The sequence below is a fragment of the Serinus canaria genome, chromosome 15, assembly GCF_022539315.1.
Source record: "Serinus canaria isolate serCan28SL12 chromosome 15, serCan2020, whole genome shotgun sequence".
Lineage (NCBI taxonomy): Eukaryota > Metazoa > Chordata > Aves > Passeriformes > Fringillidae > Serinus > Serinus canaria.
The window spans coordinates 5,519,706-5,542,839 of record NC_066329.1 but is presented as its reverse complement, the minus strand read 5'-3'; the positions used below and the strand labels follow the sequence as shown (position 1 = coordinate 5,542,839).

The window sequence follows — 23,134 nt, the reverse complement described above, 5'->3', positions numbered from 1 at the left end:
AGTTAGTGAAGCCACCTGGACTTGTGAAACTTGGAGAGTTATAACATCTTTAAATTAAAAGGCATGAAAACTCTCTGAAACATGAAAAGAAAGTGTATAAGAAAGGGCCCTGAATCTGGCTGAGAAGCTTGTTAATCTTCAGCCTTTGAGCCACTAATGGCACACTCCAACATGAGCAACTCAGAACAGATCAATGGCAGTGAATTAGGGTTTTGTGGTGGTGTTTAAAAGTGTGTTTCAGTGACTCTTTAGTCATGTTGGTGTTTTGAAAGGTTTATTACAAAGCCATTCTAAGTTGTTTGCCACTGTTGGTTCACCTTTTTTAGGCCTAATTTCATTTGTGTTAATTACAAAGGTCCTATTGAAACAAGAGGATCCATAATTAATAAATTAGTTTACTAATCATATATTGGCTGAAGTGCAAGAAACATTCCAAGTTGTAAGACTTTTTGTTTGAATTTCTTCTGGCATTTTTTTCAGAACACAATTAAGTAAGACATTTAATTAATTGACAATCTGAATAAGTGTGTGAGATGCCTATTTTTTGCTATATTTCTCTGAAGATTGTCATTATAGCTGACAATATATTTCTCTGAAGATTGTCATTTTTATTCTCACTGTCTCTTATCATAATGACCATTTTCCCTTAGAACATGGAAATCTTCTCAGTCACAAATTTTCCATGTGCAAAGTACTGTTCCCCCTGCCCTTCCCGCTAGGCACCCATGTGTCAGTGGAATCTCCAGCAGTGATTACCCTCAATTCATCTCTCTGACAGACTAAAACCAGTGCCTGCCTACTCTTGTGAGCAATACTAACAATTGCTGGGAGGGTTCATTATGTAGCATGTGCCTGTGACTCAATTCTGCTTAAGCAGTGGAGCTTCAAGAAATTTGTGGACTTTTCCATGTCAACAGTAATTGATCCTAAAAATAGTTTAGCTCAAAGTGGTGTATTTTATGAAATGGTAAAACCAGGCATTAATATATTAAACAAGGACTTGTACAAATAAAATTTACTCTTTCTAATAATTTTGTCTCATGTTTCTACACAAGCAATCAAAGCAGAAGCATAACTTTTTCACCTTTATAAAAGTTCTGTATTTAAACCCATAAGAGGAAAGGGATCTGCAGTTTACCTTTTACTGCTTATTGGATTTCCAGCTTTGCTTCTACCAGAATATCAGATCAGCTTCTGCAGCGATCCTGCCTTCTTTGCAGGCCTGCTGGTGTAACTCATTTTCAGGAGGCTGAGCAGAGCAGGGTTTAGTATAGCTCTGGCTTTGTTTTCCTCCCAAGCTGCAGGCTTGATGTTTTTTTCTGTTGCCTATGAATGAAAATGGATGTCTTAAATTTGTGTGCCCTTCATAAATCCTATCCATATCAGTTTCACATCTTTCCCTTCTGATGAAGCAGCAGCTGCAGCAACCTGTTTTGAAGTGATCAAAAACAGCTTTGTGTTTTGTTTCACCAAGGATGTTTTGTATGCTTGAAGTGACTCTTGACATTTGTGCGCTTTTTAGTACATCTCTTTTTTTAAAACCTAGGTATTAATGATAAAAACCTCTGAACATTTCCACACCTTTACTGAGTCCTTGCTGAACTCCTATTTTTTTTTTACCCTACCTTGTGGTGTTTAAATTATAAGCTGTTTTCTGCCAGTCCATTACCTTGAATAGCACTCAGAGCACAGCAGGATGCTGTTCTTGCTTGGCATTGATGTCCTTGCACAATACAGTTGATAACACACAGCATGGAGCTGCTTGATCTGAGAAGAATCACTCCTCTCTAGGAGCTTCTGAACTATATTTCCAAATACTGAGGCACAAAACTGGACTTAATCTTGAAGTTCTCTCACCTCTCAAATTACCAGATGGAATTAGAGGCTTCCTAAGCTTTCAGTAGGTAATATGCTGGAAATTGAAATTTGAAGCTTTGGGCGACAAGGCAGCTTTTATGTAAATTTTGAGAATCTATGTGTTTAAACAGGAACAACTCAAATCTTGGAACTAATAAGGTATGGCAAGACCTGGTTTTGCTTCACAGGCAGTTTAATTTTGACATCATTTGACATAGTACTTCCATCCTTATGAAGGGTTTTGCTTGAGTGGCTTGACATCTCTGACACAGTTTTCCAAAAGGTAGAAGGAACCATCAGCATGGCAGACTTCCATTCTGAATTGGTAGCTTCAAGTTTTAAACAACTGAAAATAGCCACAGAATCACCACTGTTAGACAGCTTTCTCTTGATGGATAGCCCTGTGCTTAGACTATAATTGTGTTGGAGTGAATTAGATAGCAACTGTAAATTGGAAGGAGCTGGGTGAATACTAATCATGACTTGTTCAATTGGGAAACACATTGGAGGATGCTTGTGTTCACCACTCTAATATTCAAAGGGTGAAAAGAAATAGTGCCCCATGGGTTTTTCCTTGAACCCATTTTTGCATTTTCTGCACCAGCTAGCCAGCAAATGACATTTCTGGAGTAATTATATAAAGTTAAAGAAACAGATCTTTATCTGTCTTGGCTAGTAAAAATACCACTGTTGCTGTTATTGCCTGTGGTTGTAGTATTTAGAAGAATAAAGATCTTGGAAAATAACTGATCTTCCAAAATTCATCGCTTTCAGGATATGAAGTGTGCATGTAAGCACTGAAAATGATGGCTTTTCCTTTGTGAAACACTCAAACAGGGTTAGGTTCTGTTCTTCTGAGTTAAATTGTTATCTAAAGATGAGTCCATGGCAGTCTAATTTATTTTTAAAGATAAAATTATTTGTAAAAAGGAGGTAGGAACAGCACGTAAAATTCTTCCGCAGAGTATTGCAGAAGTGGAATAGAAATCCAGTCCAATTACACCTTTGCCACCAGAATCTGCAACAGCTTTTTGTGGCAGTCAAGTGACTTAAAGGCTTGTTAGCATCTCTTTATTGCCCTGGAAAAAGTTGTCCTCGTTGCTTTTCTTGGGAGACAGATATTCAGGTCAGATAGAAGCAATTTAATATTTGAAGAGCACCGGTTTATTGAGCAGCTGACAGTGTTGGGCTTGAAGAAGTGCCTTGTGGTGGCTGCTTTGTACCACTTCAGTCCTGGCTGCAGCATGAATCTGCTGACAAGGGCAGCTGCTGAGGAAGGAATGAGTTCTGCTTCCTGGGTGGAAGTGATGGAACTCTCTTGGTGTGGGATTTGTGTAGATGTTTTTCAAAGCATCTGGCATAAATTCTGTTAATTTATGATGTTAGCCTGTGTAACCCTTCCTTAACCTTGCATGTTAAAACCTGTGAACTTTTGTTTTATTCCTGGGGGAGATAAATTGTTAAGTCCTCGTGGGCGTTCTGTTTAGCTGCAGAGGGTCAGCCATATGGTGCTGCATCTGCTCTCACTTCTGAGAGGGAACTGATTCTTCATGTGTTTGGTTCTGACTGGTTCTACCATTTAATGCCATGGGAAAATAGAGCTCCCTATGCTGAGCTCAGTAGAATTTAATAAAGCATTCTACAGTAGTTAGTGTTATTTTTAAAGTCTTGCTATAATTGAAGATTTGCTTTTTCAGTGTCTCAGTATCACTCTGAAAATCATAGTGTAAATAGTGCTACTGAACCATTAGGATTAAAAACAGATTCTAAAACTAAAAATAGATTAGCCTTTAAAGTAATAAAAAAATCAGTAATCTTCACTGTCAAATTATTTTACCATTTTGTGTTCTTTGAAATGTACGCTGGATTTCTTGGTACTGACTTCTTGCCTGTGATAGATACAGTGTATTCTGATACTGAACACCAGAATTTCTGCTTTATTCCTGTAAGGCCATGTGAGTGTATTATGCACAGCCATTCCTTAATGGGTGATCTCTGTAGACATGTAATTCCTAGGATAACGTGATAATTAAATAGCCTTTGCTTATCCCATTAACCCAGGGCAAACTCAGTATGCTAGAGACAGATGAATGCAAAGTGACTCTGCTGTTCCTGGGCTCCAGCTAGGGATTTGTTTTGCCCATCAATGCCTACATTTGTTCCATGGAGTGCACTGTTTGATGTTGGGTCTTGTGGAGGTCTTTCCCCCTGGTAATGCAGTGAACAGCCTGCAGCTCGGGGTTTGAATTACCATGAAATTGCTGTGGACCTCTTGCTTTCCAAAGATAGTCCAAAAAGAGAAAGTTTTACTGACTTGGTTTCACATATTTTTCAAACAGATGTAGTTAAACCTGTTGAAGAAGACTGTGTAGCTTCTCTTTATTTGGGATCATGTCTTTGTTTGTTTGGTTTAGCGAGGCTAAATGGAGCTAATCAGCTTTAAAGGAAAATAAGCAGATTTTTTATACAGAAATGAATGTCTACATAGCACTGTGCTGGTTAAACCCTATTACCTTCAATAACATCTAGTAGTATTAAGTAACATACAAGCAGATATTTATAATGCTTATATTGTTGGGGTTTTAATTTCTCTCTTTTTAAGATTAATCTCTTGTTTCCACATTATTCGTTCTTGGTGCCCACCTCCAACTTTCTCTAAGGTTTCTCCCCACCACCATGCCTGCCTTCCTGCTTAGGAACCTGCTGGTTGTGCTGGCTATGGCCCACCCTGCCTCCACCTGAACTGGGTGTTCCTTATTTACTCCTGATAGGCACATGGAGCCCTCCAGCCCCTTTTCTTGAATAACATCTTACACCATGTTTTTCCTGAGTTACTGAATCGGGTGGTCATGTACACCTGTTAACCCTGACACTGAGATGAGGGGGTGTGGGGGTTTATTTCAGAAGTCATCAACTAACTTTGCCTTTAGAAGCTTGAGAGTAAATAAAAAAAAGCCTCATTCTTCTGGCTGAAGATCAGTCTCCTTTCCTGGTTTTAATTACATCCTACATCTCAGAGCATGTGTTGGAAAATGTATTGGAGGAGTTGTCTTCTGTCCTTGAACACACAGCTGAGGAACAAAGCAGCTGGGGAGTGGGTAGTTCTGTAAACAGGAACAGATACAATGCGCCGGGGATGATGCATTTGCTGCAGCAGTTGAAATGATGAGCAGCAAGTCCTGTGTACAATTGCAGGCTGGTGAGAATCTGCCAAAATATTTCATTTACCCTGCACGACTCGTGTAATGGCTTGTTGGTTCTTTTCAATTGAAGGTGTTTCAGTTACCTGCTGAGTAAAATGGCCAAGCTGTTACTGCAGGGACCTGCCATCTTTGCTTACCTCAGTCAGGTATCACATATATCTTGAATTAAAACCCAGAGAAAGTTTAATAAAATGAAATCTGCCTTTGCTTGCATCTTTCACCAGTACTAACTATCTCTCCTTGTCCCCAGGCTTGACAGGGGACCAGAGAACTTACCATGGGAAGGAGAATGTGGACTCGAGGCACAGTCGGGGGAGAGGAGCAGAGACCACCCGCTTCCACACTGTCAACGTGGCACAGCCCGTCCGCTTCAGCAGTAAGTTGCAGACTGGGAAATCTGGGCCATCTCTCTGCTAATTAATTTACAAATTTAGACTATTTTTAAATTCAGAAGTAATAGTCTTTTCTGTTTCATAGCTTTTTGACCAATCTTTGACATGCAGTGCTATTTCTGGCGTTTGTGCATTTCTTTTATATAGATCCTTCTGTTTCAACTCATCGCAGAGTTGTAACATAATAAAAAAGGATAAAATAACCAGAAGAAACAAAACAGAATAAAGAGGCTTGAGAACAGAACTGTGAATTGCATTGAACAGAAAACAGTTTCTGAATTTTAAGTTTCTTAGGCAATGCAAAATTAATAGTGCAGATGCAGGTTTAAATGTCATCCTCCTGTCCTGTGATTTCTCTCTATTAGTCCATGGGCCTGTTTCGTCCAGAAATGCCACGAGGCTTTTGTTTCAGGTTCCCTTAGTTGAGTCAATTGAGAGAAAGTAGAGACAGCAGTTCACACCATCACCTTCTTATTTCCTAAAGATCTGCCTTACAGTGGTGGTTTTTACAAAGCAACCAAGAATTTCCCCAGAACTTCTGTCATCTTCAATGATTCACTCGGGGGGCAGGATTATATGAATACTATTGAGACTGTAAGAGTAGGTTGAAAACTTCACAGCAAGTTGGATGTATTACTAATCATCTAACAGGAAGGCACAGTCATTAAATTGGCCACCTCCGGGGTTTTTGTGCTATTTGTTTCTGCTTGGATTAATCAAATTTATTGGTTTTATAAAGATGTGCAGGGAAATGTCTTCCACAGTAGATGGTCAGTCTTAATTAAAGATTTTAAAGGCTGTGACAATGTGATGGGACTGTGCTAGGAGCTTAGTCTTTTTAAAAACATGTAAAAAATCAACATTTATCAGAAACTGTAGTAAAGTAACTCTTCAGGGATCTGTTATGTGTGCACCTCCTCCTGTGGAGGTGAAGTGTACACACTGTTGTATGTACGTGTCCCAGTGATAATTGATTAGGATGCATTATCTTCAAGATCCTAATTTGGGGGGAATGGTTTCCCTTCTATTCTTCATGTTTCCTAGGAAAGTGCCCAACAGGATGGTACCACTATGAGGGCACAGCCAGCTGTTACAGGGTGTATTTAAATGGGGAGAACTACTGGGACGCTGTGCAGACATGTCAGCGGGTGAACGGCTCCCTCGCCACCTTCACTGCAGACCAAGAGCTGAGGTTCATCCTGGCACAGGAGTGGGACTTGGAAGAAAAAGCATTTGTAAGGAAGGACCTGCATAGGTGAGTAGGAAGAAAAGGGAAAGATCTCATGTTATAGAGAATGGTTTCTGTGTGCTACAAATGCTGGTGGTTCAGTTTGTGTAGAAAATCTAATGGTAAAATTTACATCAGTTGAATAACCCAGTGTGAACGTGCTGGTTGGCTGTTTGGCAGTGCCCCATCTGCAGTTTGTTTTAATTAATATTAACAGATGATTCAATTCAGCAGAGTCTTTTTATCAACAGTCTTCTTATCTTCAGGTTGTCTCAGCAAGGTACAGGTATTCTTGAGCATCAGGGAAGGTGGATTTAACAATGACTGCTGCTGCACTGCCTTGTATTGAAATAATTATGTAAATTTTTCAACAAGATTTTGATTTCCATGAAGTACCTGTAGCTCTAACAAAGAGCAACTTTGAGGTAGGAATGAAGTAAAAAGGCATTTTGAGTTGCAACTACTGTGTTTGCATCATTTTAGATATTTCTTTCAAACAATTCCTCCTTTTTCTTCGTGTGGGTTTTTTGTCACTCATGGGCTGCCATGTCAGATCATCAGGAGTGGCTGAGTAATAGTGTGTTTCTGTCTCTGGAGAGTTAAATGGTTTGATCCAGAACAGTCTGACCTAAGTTGTTTATGTTCAGAAATACTTGACATCTGGATGTTGCTGTGTGATTTTTGGGTTTGAGATACTGAAGTGCTGCCATGACAACAGAATAAGGTGGTGCTTATGAGTAGAAATAAGGACACAGTCAGTTATAATTTGTAAGAAAACTAAAAAGTAATTACTATACCTAGAAAACTAAAAAGTAATTTATCAAGTATTTTCATCTGTTCCTCAACTGTAGTCTCTCTACGTTGCTTTTACATAGGAAGATATTAGAAGGTTCTGTGTAATTTAATTTGTTACTGTGTTTTTGGCCTGTATCTTTAGAATGTAACTTAATTTGCTTTGCAGGTTCTGGGTGGGATATCAGTATGTGATCACCAACCGAAATCACTCTCTGGAAGGTCACTGGGAAGTTGCTTATAAAGGTGGGTCTCTCAAATAACTGCTTACTTCAGTGCCCATGAAAACTGCATTAAAGCATGGATATGATTTGAAAGAACAGCATGACTTCTTTCACTGGTAGTGTTGAAATAGTACAGGTGAACTAGTGTTGAAATAGTATAGGTGAACTGCTGCGCTTCAGAGGGTAGAAGTGGAAGAGTTTAATACTCAACACACATCCTTTTTTAAAGTTTAAGCTTTATGGGTTTCTACTCTGGCATGGAAAGAACATGTGTCAGTTTATTTGGACTTTCCCTTTGATTAAATGAGAGAAAGGAAATTACTCTGTAGTTTCTCATTCTTTGTGGTGAATGTTCAGATGAACTGCTGATTCCTGGTTCTAGTATTTGCATGTTTGGAGGTTTTAGCTTTTTAAAAATTGGTAGAATTTTGTGTACTGAAACAACACACTTGAATTTTGCAGAATTTACACAGATTTTTTTTCTTTTTAAAGGATCTCAGGTAGTTTAATTAAACATGTCAGACTTTATGTAATTCCAGAAATAGATCTCATTTTATATGAAAAACTGAACATTAATTTGATGGGCGTCACTGGCTAAACCCTTTCAATTGCAAAACAAGCAGCTCCCTCTGCTGAAAATGCAAAGCTGTGTTTCTACACCTTTTATTATTAGCTAATTCATTAGTGAGATTAAAGTCATAATGCAAACTCTTATGTGTACAGTTGCCTGTTTAATTCCTGTACTGGTTTAGGTAATGGGAAATTTATAACAAAGGTGGTGTTTTTTAAGCGTCAGCACTGTGAATTCCAGTGTAGAATTTAAAACCTAATCTGAATAGGTTTTCCCTCACACATAGTTTTCAGTATCCATGGATAATCTGGAAGGAAAACCCTCCTTTAGTTACAGACATGTAATTATGATCAGAATTTTCAAACAGTTGGGTCTTGAAAAATACTTCTTTGACACATGAATGCAAAGATTCTCCTTAAAAGGACCTTTCTTTGCTCTTTGGAAAGCTGACTGCACTGCCATCTGCTGACAGAGTGGTCACAAGAGGGAGGCATGAATTACAGAAAAATCATAACTTTAGTATTAGTTTTATTTAATCTGATGCATTATATGATTTTAAACCTTCTCAATAACATATAATTTTCTGTTTTCAAGTTTTATATTTAACAAAGAGATACCTCTACAAAGTAAAGTCCATAGTAACATTCAGTAGTGTGAAAAACTTTTCTTAAGTTTTTATTGACACAGACTCTGAATTTCTAATACCTGTTTGAAAAGTGATTTAGGGTTCTAAAGCTTGAAAATTTTAATTTATTCTCCTGACATGTGTAACATAAGCCCTCCAGAAAATGCCCTCAACACCTTTTGCACTGTTTGGAGCCCATCAGGATGCTGTTTCATGATTGAAAGGACCAAACTGTGGATGCCCTAGTGCATCCCTGCAAACATGGATCAGCTCTGCGAGGGCTGCACAGGTGGATGCACATCTTTGGAAGCACTGGTGGGTGCATGGAGTGCCAGGCTCAAAATTGCTGTGTGGGTTCTTGCTCCACTGGTAGCATCTGTGACCAAGCTCAGTGTGGTTTGAGGAGGTGTATGACTATTGTCAGGCAAACCCCATGGGGTTTGCAGCACTGTGAAGCAGCACTTGTGGAGATGTTGGAGTATCACTTCTGGTTCAGAGTGACAGAATTACCCAGTACTTTGAAAACAGCAGCCTCTCTTCTCTGTGAGTCACCCCTTCACTCCCAGCTGTTTGCCTTCCCCCAGAGCAGTGTTGGTAATGGGAGCTGGTGCTGGAGGACTCTTTGTATTGGAGTTGGTGTGCATGAAATGAGTGATGGTACAGAGCCTCTCTAAAGCTTTACATACCCACAGGCTGCTAATGCCAATGTGTCTTGTTCCAGGCTCCTCAGAAGTGTTTTTACCCCCTGACCCTATCTTTGGTACGGCTATGTCTGAAAAGGAAAACGTTTTCTGTGCCCAGCTCCAGTATTTCTATTTTCCTGCCCTCCGGCACCACGGTTTACACAGCTGGTTTGCTGAAAACTGCTATGAGAAATCTTCATTCCTCTGCAAAAGGAGTAAGTTGGGTTCAGTTCAGTGTTAACTGTGTTGTGTGTTTAAATATGCATATAATAAGTACCTGGAAATTGTTTCATTACCCTTTCTAATTTTTGCCCAGTAAATTAAGAAAAAAAGGGTGGGGTTATATTTCTCCTTTATTTTAATAAATGAGAGCATCATAATGTGTTGCTGTCAAACAGTACAGAGTTTTACTAAAAAATCATTAGGCAGCAGTGTCAGCCTCAAATAAACTTGGGCAAAAAAAAGATTTTTGGGCTTTTTTTCTTAAATGCCTTGTTAGTAAACGTTGCTCTTAAGTTATTAATTTCACATTAAAATGAGGAAACACTTATTTTAGAGTATAGCAAATTCTACTAAATTCTTTCCAGCCAATTGTTAGACCTAGAAGGGAAAGACAGATGGAGCTCACTGGCTTAGAAGTGGAAAAAAACCCAGGCTTTTGTTCTGTATCTTGCATTCCCGTGCTACAAAAGCCTTGATACCAGCAGAGGTGTTTGCAGTATTATCAGGTAATCTTAAACATATTACCTGATCTAGATGGTGCTTCTTTGCAAGGAGAAAAGTTATTTAACTCGAGGGTTATAAAGGGTGCGGGTGACTGCCAGGGAAGTTGTGCAGCCTCTGTCCTCAGAGGTTTTTATGACCAGATTAGATAAAGCCCTGAGCAACCTATTGGGATGTCATGGCTGACCCTGCTTTGACCAGAGGTTGAGCTGGTGACCTCCCCAGGTCTCTCCCAGCCTGTCCTTCCCTGTGGACCCAGCAGCTGACCTGTGCATAGGCTGGAGGGGACAGGCCATCCTCCCTGAGCAGCCATTCCAGCTGCCAGCTCCCAGCACTGCTTTCTCTCTCTGGTTTTGGCACCTGCCTTTAGGTCAGTGGGCAAAAGGCAGCTAAGCTTCCCTTGCTGGGCAGGGATCAGGATGCTGCTAGGACAGTGGAAGTACTATTGCATGGCTCCCTTTTTAAGTGCTGGCCTGTGAAAAGGCCTTCAAGTTTGGTCAGAAAAGATCCAGCTTTTCCTAATGCCAGGATAGAGGAAGGGAGCTGCAGCAGGCTTTGGCAGTGAAGGTTAAGCTTCTCAGACCACTTGCTTTCCTCTTAGAGGGGATACTTGGAAGTGTGTCAGTTCCATTAAATACCTAAAACTGCCCTTGTCAATGAGCTCAGAATCATCTCTGTGTCCCTGGGACCATCCACTTTCCTTCCCTGGAGACCCCTTTTCAAAGTTCTTTAATGTGAAGGCCTGGATTTTAACTGGTGATCTGCTTATGTTTACAAATCTCTTAACAAATGAAGCTGGATTCCATGGGTATTGCTGTGCCTGTCTGTTCTAGGCCAGACTTGTGTTGATATCAAAGACAACATTGTGGATGAAGGCTACTACTTCACTCCCAAAGGGAACGATCCCTGTTTGAGCTGCACGTGTCACAACGGGGAGCCCGAGATGTGCGTGGCTGCCCTGTGTGAGCGGCCCCAGGGCTGCCAGCAGTACCGCAAGGACCCCAAGGAGTGCTGCAAATTCACCTGCTTGGACCCAGGTACGACTCTGGTGCTGCAGTTTTGTCAGTAAAGATCAGTTGAGTGCTCAACTTGGGTATCTTTGGGTGTAGCTTTGTTTGAAACAACACATCCTTGCAGTGCCTCTGTGGCAATGTTCCTCACTCGGGGCTCACCAATTGCAGTGGTGTTCCCAGGACGAGGGAAGAGATGAGAATCTTGACTCCATGTTTCAGAAGGCTGATTTATTATTTTATGATATATATTATATTGAAAGAAAATTAGATATTAAAACTATACTAAAAGAATAGAAGAAAGGATTTCATCAGAAGGCTAGCAAAGAAAGGAGAGGAATGGAATGATAATAAAATCTTGTGGCTGACCAGAGAGTCTGAGACAGCCGGACTGTGATTGGCTGTTAATTAAAAACAACCACATGAGACCAATCAAAGATGCGCCTGTTGCCTTCCCAAGCAGCAGATAATTATTGTTTACATTTCATTTCTGAGGCCTCTCAGCTTCTCAGGAGAAAAATCCTAGCAAAAGGATTTTTCATAAAATATGTCCATGACATGCCTCTACATTGCTGGGTACAACCACCCCGTGGGGAAGGATCTCAAATCATGGGAAACAATTCAGGCTGTGGCTGGTAAAAATGAATTATCCCTGATGCTACTTAGAAAGGAGAAGCAGTAGTTTATTTTCAGTTTGGAGGGGGATAATACTGTGGGTTCTTAACAGAGCATCTGGTACATTTCCTTTGTCATGTTTAGTTGTCATGAAAACAAAACACTTTTCTCTTGAGCACTAATTAAGCATCTTTTTCTGGTCATGAGCATATTTATGTGTGTGGAAGTGTTCATGCAGGCGTCATGTGGGAAGCAGAATTTTTTAAATTAAATAGAGTTTCAGTAATAATCAGGACCTACAACCTTGATTATTGGATTTGGCATATCAGTGCAGGTTTTTGTTTTGGATTGATTAAGTCAATGAAGTTGACTTTGAACTGTTTGTCAGTCACTGTTTTGGGGTGCGGATTTTGGGGAGGTTATTTTTCTGTACAGAAAAGAAATTTAGCTTGCTTGGAGTTTACTGTGACAGTGGTCAGATAGTGGAGCAGATTGTGGAATTGCCTTCTGTGCAGATATTCAGTGCCTGGTTGGACTCTGTCCTGCACAGCCTGCTCTAGCTGATGCTGCTTGAACAGGGGTTGGACTTGGTGATCTCAGGATGTTCCCTTTAACCTCAGCCATTCTGTGAGATTGGTTTTATTGGTATTTTAAAAGAAGCTAATCTTCTCTGAGTGCATTATGAAACTATTTTTCTGAACTCCTGTGGAAAACACAGAAGGTCAGCTTTTCCATCAGAGCCTTCTGGTTCAATCTGTTACAAATAAAGGGGTGCTTATTGGCTTCCAAATTTGCAGTCTTATTGGTCCTAACTAGAGCGATTAATCATTAAAGGCCACTGTCTCTCCTTGTCACATTTGTTCTGAGGGTTAAGCTTAACAGATGTTTGCAGCTAGTGTGGCAGGTCTGCAGTGAGAGAGTGGGGAAAAAACAGGAGTCTTCCTCCCACTCTTATCAGCTGAGTTAAGTCTTAGGCTTCACTTTTTTTATCTGCAGGAACAGTGTCAGCAAAGCATCATCCAGCAGACAGATCAGATGACCTGGGATAACCTTGTGTCATGTTCTTTAATCCTTGCTTATTGCTGTGGGTCTTAACTATTTCATGAATACTGATTTGAAGAGTGTATTTTACCACATCCTTTCTCATCCTTAAGCTCTTTTTCTGTATTGATGCTAAATGAGACTCTTTCATTATACTCTTGCTTGAAGGGTTCTGGTGGATTTTTTAGAAACTTAGTTTTTTAGAGAGGAATTATCAAGCAGTCATCCAACTTCTTTCATCATGAAGCTGCTTCAGCTAGTGATAAACACTGAAAATTTTAAATTAAACATTTCAGTTTTCCTTCTGGGTAGTTATATATGACTATTCCAGATGACAGAAATTAATGAATTACTTTCTTTAATCAGCATGTATTTATCTTTGTCCGATTCTTTCATGTATCTTCCCTAAGTTCTGTTGCAAAGGAAAGAAAACAGTTTACTAATCGACAGTAAGTAAATTAATCACCCAAGGAGAGACCTGGGGGAAATAAATCCTGCTGTTGGGTTGGCAGATAATCAGCTCTTGCAGCGTGAGTGGGTGAGCAATGATTACAAGTGGTAACAAATATTACTCAAGGACTTGGTAGTAGGGGGATTTTTCAGTGGTAGGAGTTAGCTGAGCAATCCCAGCTATACTCACTTAGAAGATGCTTCTCATTTAGCCAGAGATAAATAGCAGAGGAATATTTTGAAACCAAGGTAGTCTGTCTATTGCTGCTCCATGTTGTGGTAGAAAATAGATAATTTTTCTGTTGTGGCTGTTGTTAAGACAGACCTGCAACTGTGAAAAGGTAGTAGAAGAAATAAAATACTTGGAAAGAACTGATATGCTGAAATTTCTCTAGTGACTGAACTGGTGCAGTTACAGGGCACTACTGAGGGTAAAAACAAGTTTTCTGAAATAAGTTTTGTATTTATGTGGGCTTCAGGTGTATGTGGTGATCTGAATCTCACCCTAGAGTCCATGCCCAGTTCCTGCCACGCATTTTTGCACCTGCCCTGTACTGTGATGTGGTTCTTTCTCACAGAAAAGTGCTGCCCTATCTCCACCTGGCTCCTCTTTTCCAGACAAATCTTGTTCTTTCTCATGGCGTGTTATTACCAATAGTCCTTGGTTATTAACAACAATTCTTGTCTGTTATTACTAACAGTCCTTGGCTGGCTCCACAGGCACCTGGTTGTTGGTGTTTGAGACATACACATGAGCCCCTTATCTGGGAATTGAGAGATCAAAAGGATCCCATTTGGGCTCCTGTTTATAGGGTCACAAGAGAATGGGCTCTAGTTGTAGTAATTTTCCATCCTGGCTGCAGTTTGAGTCAGTAACTTTCTTTGAAGGTACAACAACAAAAATACCACTCCAAGTGGATTGTTATTCAGGCAACAAAAATCAGTTTCCAAGGCTGTTCATTAAAAAACAGATATTCTTTAGACACCTCTTAGTTCCTGGGAACAGACAGCGTTTCTGAAAAGCTCAGGAGGGCTTAACCCAAGTGCAGCTCATCAAGGCTGGGGTCTAATGAGCATTTCTCAGATCATAGTGCAGCCTCCAGAGCGGGGATGCACCACCAGATTCCATCCCACAACTAAAGTTATCTTCTCTGGGCCTCTGCACCCATGAGTATATTTTACTGAAGGCACTTCAGTGTTACTGACAGCTGTGAGTTTTCTGCAGTGATCATGGAGTCAGCGTGGCTGTGAGATGGAGGAGGAGCAGGGGCAGGTCTGTGGTGTTCAGGAGGCTCTGCTGGTTGGGAGGTGTGTGACTGCAGCAGTTGAAGCTCTGTCAATGGTAGTTGCTAAAGGGTTTGACAGCGCCCAGGCAGCGCCCAGGCTTTTGTGCTGCACAGCCGGATGTGAGAGGGTGTAATGTTGGAGCTTTATGCCTGGTGCACTATTAAATGGATCCCTTCTTGCCAAGGAGGTGTTACATAATAAATACCAGCCTGTTAGCCATGGACTGGAATGATACAAATTAGGTGGATTTTTCTTTTACTAGCATATGTAGCAAACTAATACTTAAATTTTTTGTGAGGCTTTTAGCCTTCTTTTATGAGGAATCTTTGATAACACTTCAGTTGCTGTTAGTGAAAGGAAAAGTATGGAGGGAGCTCTTGCAACTTGAGTTGGTGTGTGGACAGGTGGCCAGGATCTGGCTGGTTCCTCTGGTAGTGACTGGGAAGAGGGGCCATCCCTGCTAGTGTTTGTGTCTTGCAGCAGCAGGTGACCACATTGTGAGGCCACCTCATCTTTCTTACCCACCCCTAACCTGGGTGTGTTTTTCATTCAGAACTCTTTAATGGGAAGTTAGTGCAAAGAACACAGGACATCATCTTTAGGTCATTTTAGTTTGTGTAGAGTACCTTGTGTGTCTGTGTCTGTGTGTGTGTGTGTGTGTGTGTGTGTGTGTGTGTGTGTGTGTGTGTGTGTGTGTGTGTGTGTGTGTGTCTGTGTGTGTGTGTGTGTGTGTGTGTGTGTGTGTGTGTGTGTGTGTGTATGCTGCTTAGGCAAAACCAAGTGGGATTAGTTGACTTGTGAGAAATGAATGCCTCTTGTGCCTGGCACTGGGAGTACAGTGGTAATGTGTTCACAAGAGCCTTCCCTTTGTGGGTCTGGTTAACAGTTGGATAGAGCTCTCCAAGTTCTGAGCTCCTTGGTCTGTTTCTTGTTTTGCCACTTGCTTTTGGAATGACTCTAGGAAAAGGTTTAATTCCCATTCACCTTAATCTCTTCAGTTCCTGAGTAATGATTACTATGTTCCTATCACTTAGTGGTGCTAGCCAGTGTACTGGTGGCATACAGAATTTAGATAGCCACATCTGGGTGACGGTGGCAATGTTTAGAGATTGTTTTAGTGGAAATGGAAGGGTTAGAATGTTCAGGAGTTATGTACTGTACAGGTATGCCAGTCTTCAAGCCTTTTCTTCTTTAGTATAGTATGATCAGCTGTGCAAGGGAAACAAGTGGATGTGCAAAATGCCACTAACCTTTATTTTTTTCTAATTTTTGGAGGCCCGAAGCTTTCAATGTTTTGTCCCTTTTCCCAAGGAAGATATTCTTAGAAATCTTTCAGATCTTCTTGCAGTAAAAAGATAAATCACCTGATGATTCATGATTTTCTTATTTGAAATACGGAGAAGTGTTAAACCAGGCTAATGAATCTCCACTTCACGTTTAGCTCTCCGTTACTGACAGATGAACATCAAGAAAAGTGAAGCTTGAACAAAAATAACAGGCTGTTTTTCTATGTTTGATGAACAGATGGCAACAGCCTGTTTGACTCCATGGCCGGTGGAATGCGCCTGATCGTGAGCTGCATCTCCTCCTTCCTCATCCTCTCCCTGCTGCTCTTCATGGTGCACCGGCTGCGCCAGAGGCGGAGAGAGCGCATTGAGTCTTTGATTGGAGCTAACTGTGAGTATCAGCTCTCTCCTCGTGCTGGGTATTGACACATTGGGGTATGGAAAGGGGAGAAATGTCATTGTCTTGCTTGACTGTGCCTGTGTCTTGGTGGGGTCTTCAAACTTGAACTTCTGTAGTGGATAATGGAAGAATATTTTTGTTGGTATGTGCTCCAAATCTGAAGTATCTTCTGTGTGAACAGTAGTCTGTAGTTTGAAGAGGTTAGAGTCAAATTTAGATGTGATGCAGGACAAACAGACCGGGAGCAGGTGGGCCTGGGTATTGTGTAATTGCAGCAAGTTCACTTGGATGGGTTATGTAGACTTTTCTAGGTCTTCAGGAGACCTGAGTTCCTGGGGTGTGAAAAGTGGAAAAAAGTATTGAGATCTGACTTAGTTGAAGAAGACAGCATGAGATAAAGTCACTTACTCCTTTTCCTTCTCTTGAAATAGTGCACCATTTCAACTTGGGCCGCAGGATGCCTGGTTTTGATTACGGTCCCGATGGTTTTGGAACTGGCCTTACTCCACTGCATCTTTCAGACGATGGGGAAGGTGGAGCATTTCATTTTCACGATCCCCCTCCACCCTATACTGCTTACAAGTACCCAGATATTCAACATCCTGATGACCCACCTCCTCCTTATGAGGCTTCTGTCAATCCAGACAGCATCCTTTGTTCCACTCCAGGTACGCAGGCAATTTCTCTTTCCTCCCACTTTGTCATTTTGGCTAGAGAATGGATTTTCTTTTAAGCTATAATCATGTGTTTTAGCAATTGTAATGGGAAAAGGCATTTTACCAAAAAATCTGCAGTTTCTGTGATGGAGAAGTCTTTTGTTAAAATGTATCATTAAGCTTGGTTTTTCTCGAAGGTTTTTTGAGTCACCTAAATTAGCAGTGGAATCCAATCTGTAAGCAGTTTACCTCTTCAACCTTACCTGTTTTTGAGCCTAACCTTGGATGGGTTAGCTGGTTACCTTTTTTCTAACATGCTGCTACCATTTTTGGCCTTTTGAAGATAGGTTGATAGAGTTTGGTATTAAGAAGTAGAGCAAATGTCAAAAATAAGAGATTCTGGATAAAATGTATCCAGCCTCTTCTCCCTGCTTCCCCCACCCACAAAATTGACCAAAAATACCACTGTCTAATGATTCACCCAGTGTTCTTCAGTTTTGCAGCTGTGATATTCACATACTGTAGAAATCATTCCAATTTGGGATTTTATAGCAGCATATTTCACAGGATAAGTGAGCCTGATTAGTGCAAGCATCTTATTTATATGTCAAAGTTTTATTTTTGTTACACAATTTTCCTGTTTTGCAGTCTCACCTTGTTGTGAGTTTCCTCTAAACTGGGAAAACTCAGAGCTCCCAGAAATACGGATCATAAATCTGTTTGGGAACGTGAAATGCTAAACTTCACGTTCTGATTCTGCTTGGTTTTTTTGTCCTTTGCAGATGGAGTTCTTTCTCAGGCTGTGCAAAGCAGTCCTCCATCACTAGGAAACTGTGATGTATCCCCACAGCTGACAGAGGGATCACTTCCTCCCTCAGTTGGTCCTTCTCCAGTGGAGCTGGAAGACTCTGCTGACAGCAGCACCTTTCTTGTCCCTCCTGACACACCCATAAATGAAAACACCCCGGCAGAAACTTTGACAGGCAGCCGCCACAGCCACTGTTCCCTGAACACCATTGTATAAAGGAGTGAAACGCCCAGCACCGCTCAGAGTTTTAGCAACTGTTTGCACAGACAAACACTAATCCGAGGCTTGAACTTCAGAAGGAATCTCCACTTTGTTTTTCAGACACTGCTTTTATGTTCTAGATTAGGATCGTGCCTCTTGTTTTTGGCTGTCGTTACTCATTCACTAATCAATTTGTCCTGTAAATATGGATTGTACAACTGCTCTTTTTTTCCATGGGCTGTGGAAAAGAGAGCAGAGAATTCCTTTGACTTCTGAGGAGGTGAGAAGTATGGGTAGTTTGGGTTGTTCTTTTTTTTTTTCCCCTTAACCTGAGAGGAATCAAAATCTGCATCAGAAAAAAGCTGCTTGGATTTGGCTGGATACCACTGGACCCAGGAAACAGACAATGGAAAAGAAGGGTGGGGGCAATCACTGTTCAAGCAGAGAAGATGGAGCTGCAGCAAAGGGGGCTGGGGGCCTGTTTTATGGAGTGGGACACATGCCATCAAGAGTTACACTGTGTAAAACACAGTGCCAGATCAGAGCACCAGAAGACCTGGAGCAGGAATGGTCTACGCAGTATGTGACAAATGGGTACTGAGAAAACAGGGATTTGCAATTACAATTACTTGTTGTATTGTTGGATAAACTTCTGGCCCAGGAAGAAAACTGGGTCTGTGTGATGTCCCTTTAGTAGAACCCTCACGTGTGTTAGGAAGTACTTTAGGGAAGAGATGGGGAGCAATTAACTTCGATGCAGCCTGAGTTCACTGTGTGAAGCCCCTGTTTGTTCTAATCCCGTAAGTAAGATCTTGGGGTATTTTCTTTCTGGTTTAACTTCTTTACAGTGAATGGGTGCACAAAATTGGCCTGGATACAAGACCACTGTTCTTGCTTTTCTTATTGCATGCTATATTTAGCATGTGTGTTCCCTCCCCTTCATTTCACTTCTTTACAGTTCTACAAATACCACTTAGAAATGGTGATCAACATGTACTATAGGTGATGTTTAATTCTAATTGGACACCTGTTCCTTATCTCAGTCCCATAAATAGCCAACCCTGTTCTAGAGATTTCCCCTGTGCCCCACAAGCCATTTATCCAGGTCCCACAAGGGGTTGTAATGAGGTTAGTGTACTTAAATCAATAAAGCAGTTTGCTTCAGTCTGATATGTCAACTTAAATTTCCCCCTCGTATTGAACTCTTTAAGCTAAGTTAATTTACAGATGGCAAAGATTCATTCAATCCCTCACGATACCCAAAGTCAAGCACTGTTGGTTTTGATAATGAGTATAAAATAATCTTTACAGGCAATTTTAAATTTAAGTTTGGATTTCAGTGTTCAAATAGTTTACCCTTTTCTCCCATACTCCCATTGCCTCTGCTTCTCCTTGACTTACTGTAACAGTCAGCAGATGAGATGAATTTTAAGGAATTTGTAAAGAATGCCACTTGTGAGTGATCTCCTGTTACCTTATGAAGGGTACAAGCCTAGAGGGACAGGAAGAACGCACTGCATGGGGCTGTGTATGTGATCTATTTTTCTAATAATAATGAGAAATCATACTTGTATGACAAATCCTAACCCACTGTTGTGGTTTCCCAGTGCAGCTGACTCTTTCCCCATGGAATATGCTGCTACTTTCTATTCCCTGTCTTGCCTATAGGCTTATACTGTACTTGGGGATTGGTCTTGACAGTTCAACTCGTTTTGCACAGAAAACTGTGAGTTTCGTTATCGAGGTCGTATCTGGTGTCTCGACTTGCAGACACTGCAAGCAGCCCTGACTCCACCGAGAGCGTGAATCACAGTTCTGGGAGTGCTGCTGGCACACGAGTGGGAGGAAGCACTGGTAGGAAGCCTCTCCTCTCTGCCTGGAGCTGTTCCACCACCCCATCCTGCTCTCTGCTGTGCCTGGCTCCAGCAGCAGTGGTACGAAACGAGAGGAGCAGTTCTCCACTCTGTGGGATCTCTGACCGAGTCCTCCTCCGAGTTCCAAGTCCAGGTCTAATGAAGTGGATGGATAGCAGTAGTCAGAACCCTGCATACAAATTATTGAGCATTTCTGAAGTATGAAAATAAAGCGGGTTTTGTGCATTTTTAAGCACATTCATACGTTTTATACATTGTATGTACTGATTTTTCTTTAGTTTTATAGGTACGAATGTGTGTGTGTGCGTGTGTGTGTTTCTGGGTGGTGATATATATATATATATATATATATATATATATATATATATATATACATACACACATATATATATCTCTATATATCTATACATACTGTAGAGAGTAACCTTTGTGCTGCGTCCAGCTAGGTGAAGCTAAGCACTGAGATAGAAATAAGGCTCTAGGGTTAATACTTCTATCGAGATGGCTACACTCTCTTGTAGGGCAGGCTGTGATAGTGTACACTTAAATAGGATGCAGAGTCTATGCTACTACAATCTGTTCATGAAAAGTACTTTGTTAGCAGTGCAAAGTAGAAAACTTCCAATTTCTTTTGAAACCAGATGGAATATTTGTTCTTTGTACTATCCTAGCGCAATAACAAAAGGCCTTTTGGCTTGGTTCAGTCTCTGAGGCTGTATTTTTGTGGCTGAGGTGAACAGATACCTTACCTCACACTTCTCCTAACACTGCGGGAATCTGTTCAATATTTTTGTATTTTACTTTTGGTTCTCTGGTGAATTTTAATTGCAAATAAGCTCTGTTACAACTGGCAACTTCATTGTGGCTCCTGGTTGTAGCTATTCCAAATGGAGGCTTCTTTGTAGAAGCCTTGGTGTGATATTTTCCCCATTGCTTCTGAGCCTTTCCCACTTGTATATTAGCAGGAGGCTGCTATTTTTTCTGTTTTCCCCTATCCTCCTTCATCTTAAATGTAAACAAGGGAAATTCTGCCTTGAATAGAGCAGCTCACTAAGTATAGCTCATTTACCTCTTGGTGGGTTTCTAATTTGGCAATAAAATTGTCATTTCCCCCCCTTTTAATGTAGCTTTTTCACATTGAGTACTTTCTCTTGGAGTAAGAGCCTTTGTAGCAGAAAATATCCCAACTACTCAGACTGCTGGACCCCCTGGGGAAGTTAAGAGTTTCTTGACAACAGTGGACTCCTCAGCAAACCTTCCTTGCCCTTGGCAGGGTGACCAGTGGGCATTTTGTCCTGAGGGCTGGACAGAGTTGGTGCTTGCCCAAGGAAAAGCTCTCTGGCTTGATTGCCATTCACTTGATGAGATCTTTGGAGTTACTTTCTGCATTGATTTTTCCCCGCTGTCATTCACATCTCCGGGTGTTCTTAACATCTGGTGCATCCTGAATGTCCCTGCATCCCCAACAGGGAGATGGCATTGCCACATGGTTTCCAGCAGCCTGTGGGAGCCCAGGGTGTGTTTTTCTTGGGATGCCCTTGACTGCAGTTGTTGTCCAGTCCCAGCACTTGGTTCTGTGCTGGGCTGGTCTTGTCCCACTGGCCTCAGACAAAGCTGCTCCTCAGCTTCCCCATTCTGTGGTGCCATATTGAGGCCTCTGCTGTTCCCTAAGAGGAGCCTCTGACACTCTGGTTTGTCACTGATGCCCATCCACAGTCCCACAGCAGCCTCTGGCTCTGTACTGGGGGAGTTCAGAGTTAAAATGTTACAGGGGTGGTGGGTTCTGTTGTGCAGGATCAGCACCATCATCAGGTGTGCAAGGAGCTTGTCTGTGTAGCGTTCAGTCCTGTTTAGTTTGAGCCTCAGACTGTTCCTTCAGCCATGTGCAGCAGGACACTGATCTAGATGAAATATGAAGTAGGACATTTTTTTCTGAAGGCTGAATCTAGCAGTTGGTGGGTGCTCTGCCTCCACAGGTGCCATGGGGTGATGGCCTGTTTCAGTACTTAAAAAGAAAATGTTTTTTGTTAGCAGTAATTATTACCATTCTTTTCCCATCTCGCGTTAAATGAATTTGAACCTGGTACTTAAAGATGTTTTTATTTTTCAGATGTGACTTCTCAGTGGCAAGACACTGATGTTTTAATGTTGCCTCGTACAATCCATAATGTGCATCTCTTTTTTTCAGTTGCTGAAACGTCTTTTTTGTCCCTAGCTAAGGAACATGTAATATGCAGAAATTTCTTTTATGTTTCCCTTGCAAGTTGGGAGCTGGACCATAAAATTAGAGCAGTTGAGTGTAGAGGAGGTGAATCAAAGTTCATGTTTGCTTCTCATGTTCCCCAGTCCCAAGTGAAATAGGTGTTTCCTTGGAATAGATGCTTTCAGTGATGAAGATGTGCTTCCCCCTAATAACAGTCAGCATTGCCTGCCTGCTACGGTACCACATAGCTTTAATTTTCTAGGATGTGCCCCTCGAGTGTTGAGTGGGTCAGGGTTGCTGCCAGCAGAGGTGGCTGTGCTGCACCATCCCTGGTGTGTTGGGCTGAGGGTGCCTGGGAGGCTGCGAGAGAATGAGACACTGCTTTCTACCTTCCTCTGGAAAATCATTTTAGCCAGCGCTGCACTTGCAGGCTTCTCCTGTGTAGTTGGTTTGTGACTGGACTTAACTGTGGCAGTGTATAAAAGATTTTGATATTCTGTGAAATACCATGTAGAATTTAAATTTGATACTATAATAATTGAGTCCCTGTGACACTGGTTTTTGTTTTAACTTCTTTGGGGTTGGCACTAATCTCTTTTTTTTTCAAGATGCTGTGAGAAACATTTCATCCAAATGCCAAATAAATTGTGTTCTGTAAGAGAAATGTTGTGTTCCAGTGTCTCCTGATTTCTGCATCGATGTGGTTTCCCAGCGTTGTGAAAGGAGGGTTTTGTTAAATCACTCTTCTGAGCTGTGATCTTGCAAAAAGATCAATAAATGCATTTAACTTTTAGCAGGTAGTCTGCCAGAGTTCCTATGTGTACAGATTCCAGTGGGATTCACCTGTATTAGTGTAATTTTAGTAAGGTCTTGAGTTTATACCCAAGAAAATGAAGTGCAGTGTATTCGTGCTGCCCTCCCCAAACCCATGGGAAGCTGCTGAGTCCAGGGGCAGGGGGCTCTGGAGAATGGAGAGGCTGATCCAGACTCCCAGCTCGCTGTTTT

General features: G+C 41.3%; 1 protein-coding gene across 1 annotated transcript in view; it reads left to right on the top strand.

Moving 5' to 3' along the window:
• DGCR2 (DiGeorge syndrome critical region gene 2) overlaps positions 1-22,793 on the top strand; it is a 44,743-nt gene extending 21,950 nt beyond the window's left edge. The window contains exons 3-10 of the mRNA XM_050980459.1: positions 5,311-5,436; positions 6,497-6,707; positions 7,642-7,718; positions 9,614-9,790; positions 11,132-11,335; positions 16,226-16,378; positions 16,819-17,055; positions 17,826-22,793. Of these exons, the coding sequence (XP_050836416.1) occupies positions 5,311-5,436; positions 6,497-6,707; positions 7,642-7,718; positions 9,614-9,790; positions 11,132-11,335; positions 16,226-16,378; positions 16,819-17,055; positions 17,826-18,067 (1,427 nt within the window). The 3' untranslated portion in view covers positions 18,068-22,793. The remainder of the gene's footprint in view (positions 1-5,310; positions 5,437-6,496; positions 6,708-7,641; positions 7,719-9,613; positions 9,791-11,131; positions 11,336-16,225; positions 16,379-16,818; positions 17,056-17,825) is intronic.
• Positions 22,794-23,134: the final 341 nt, after the last annotated feature.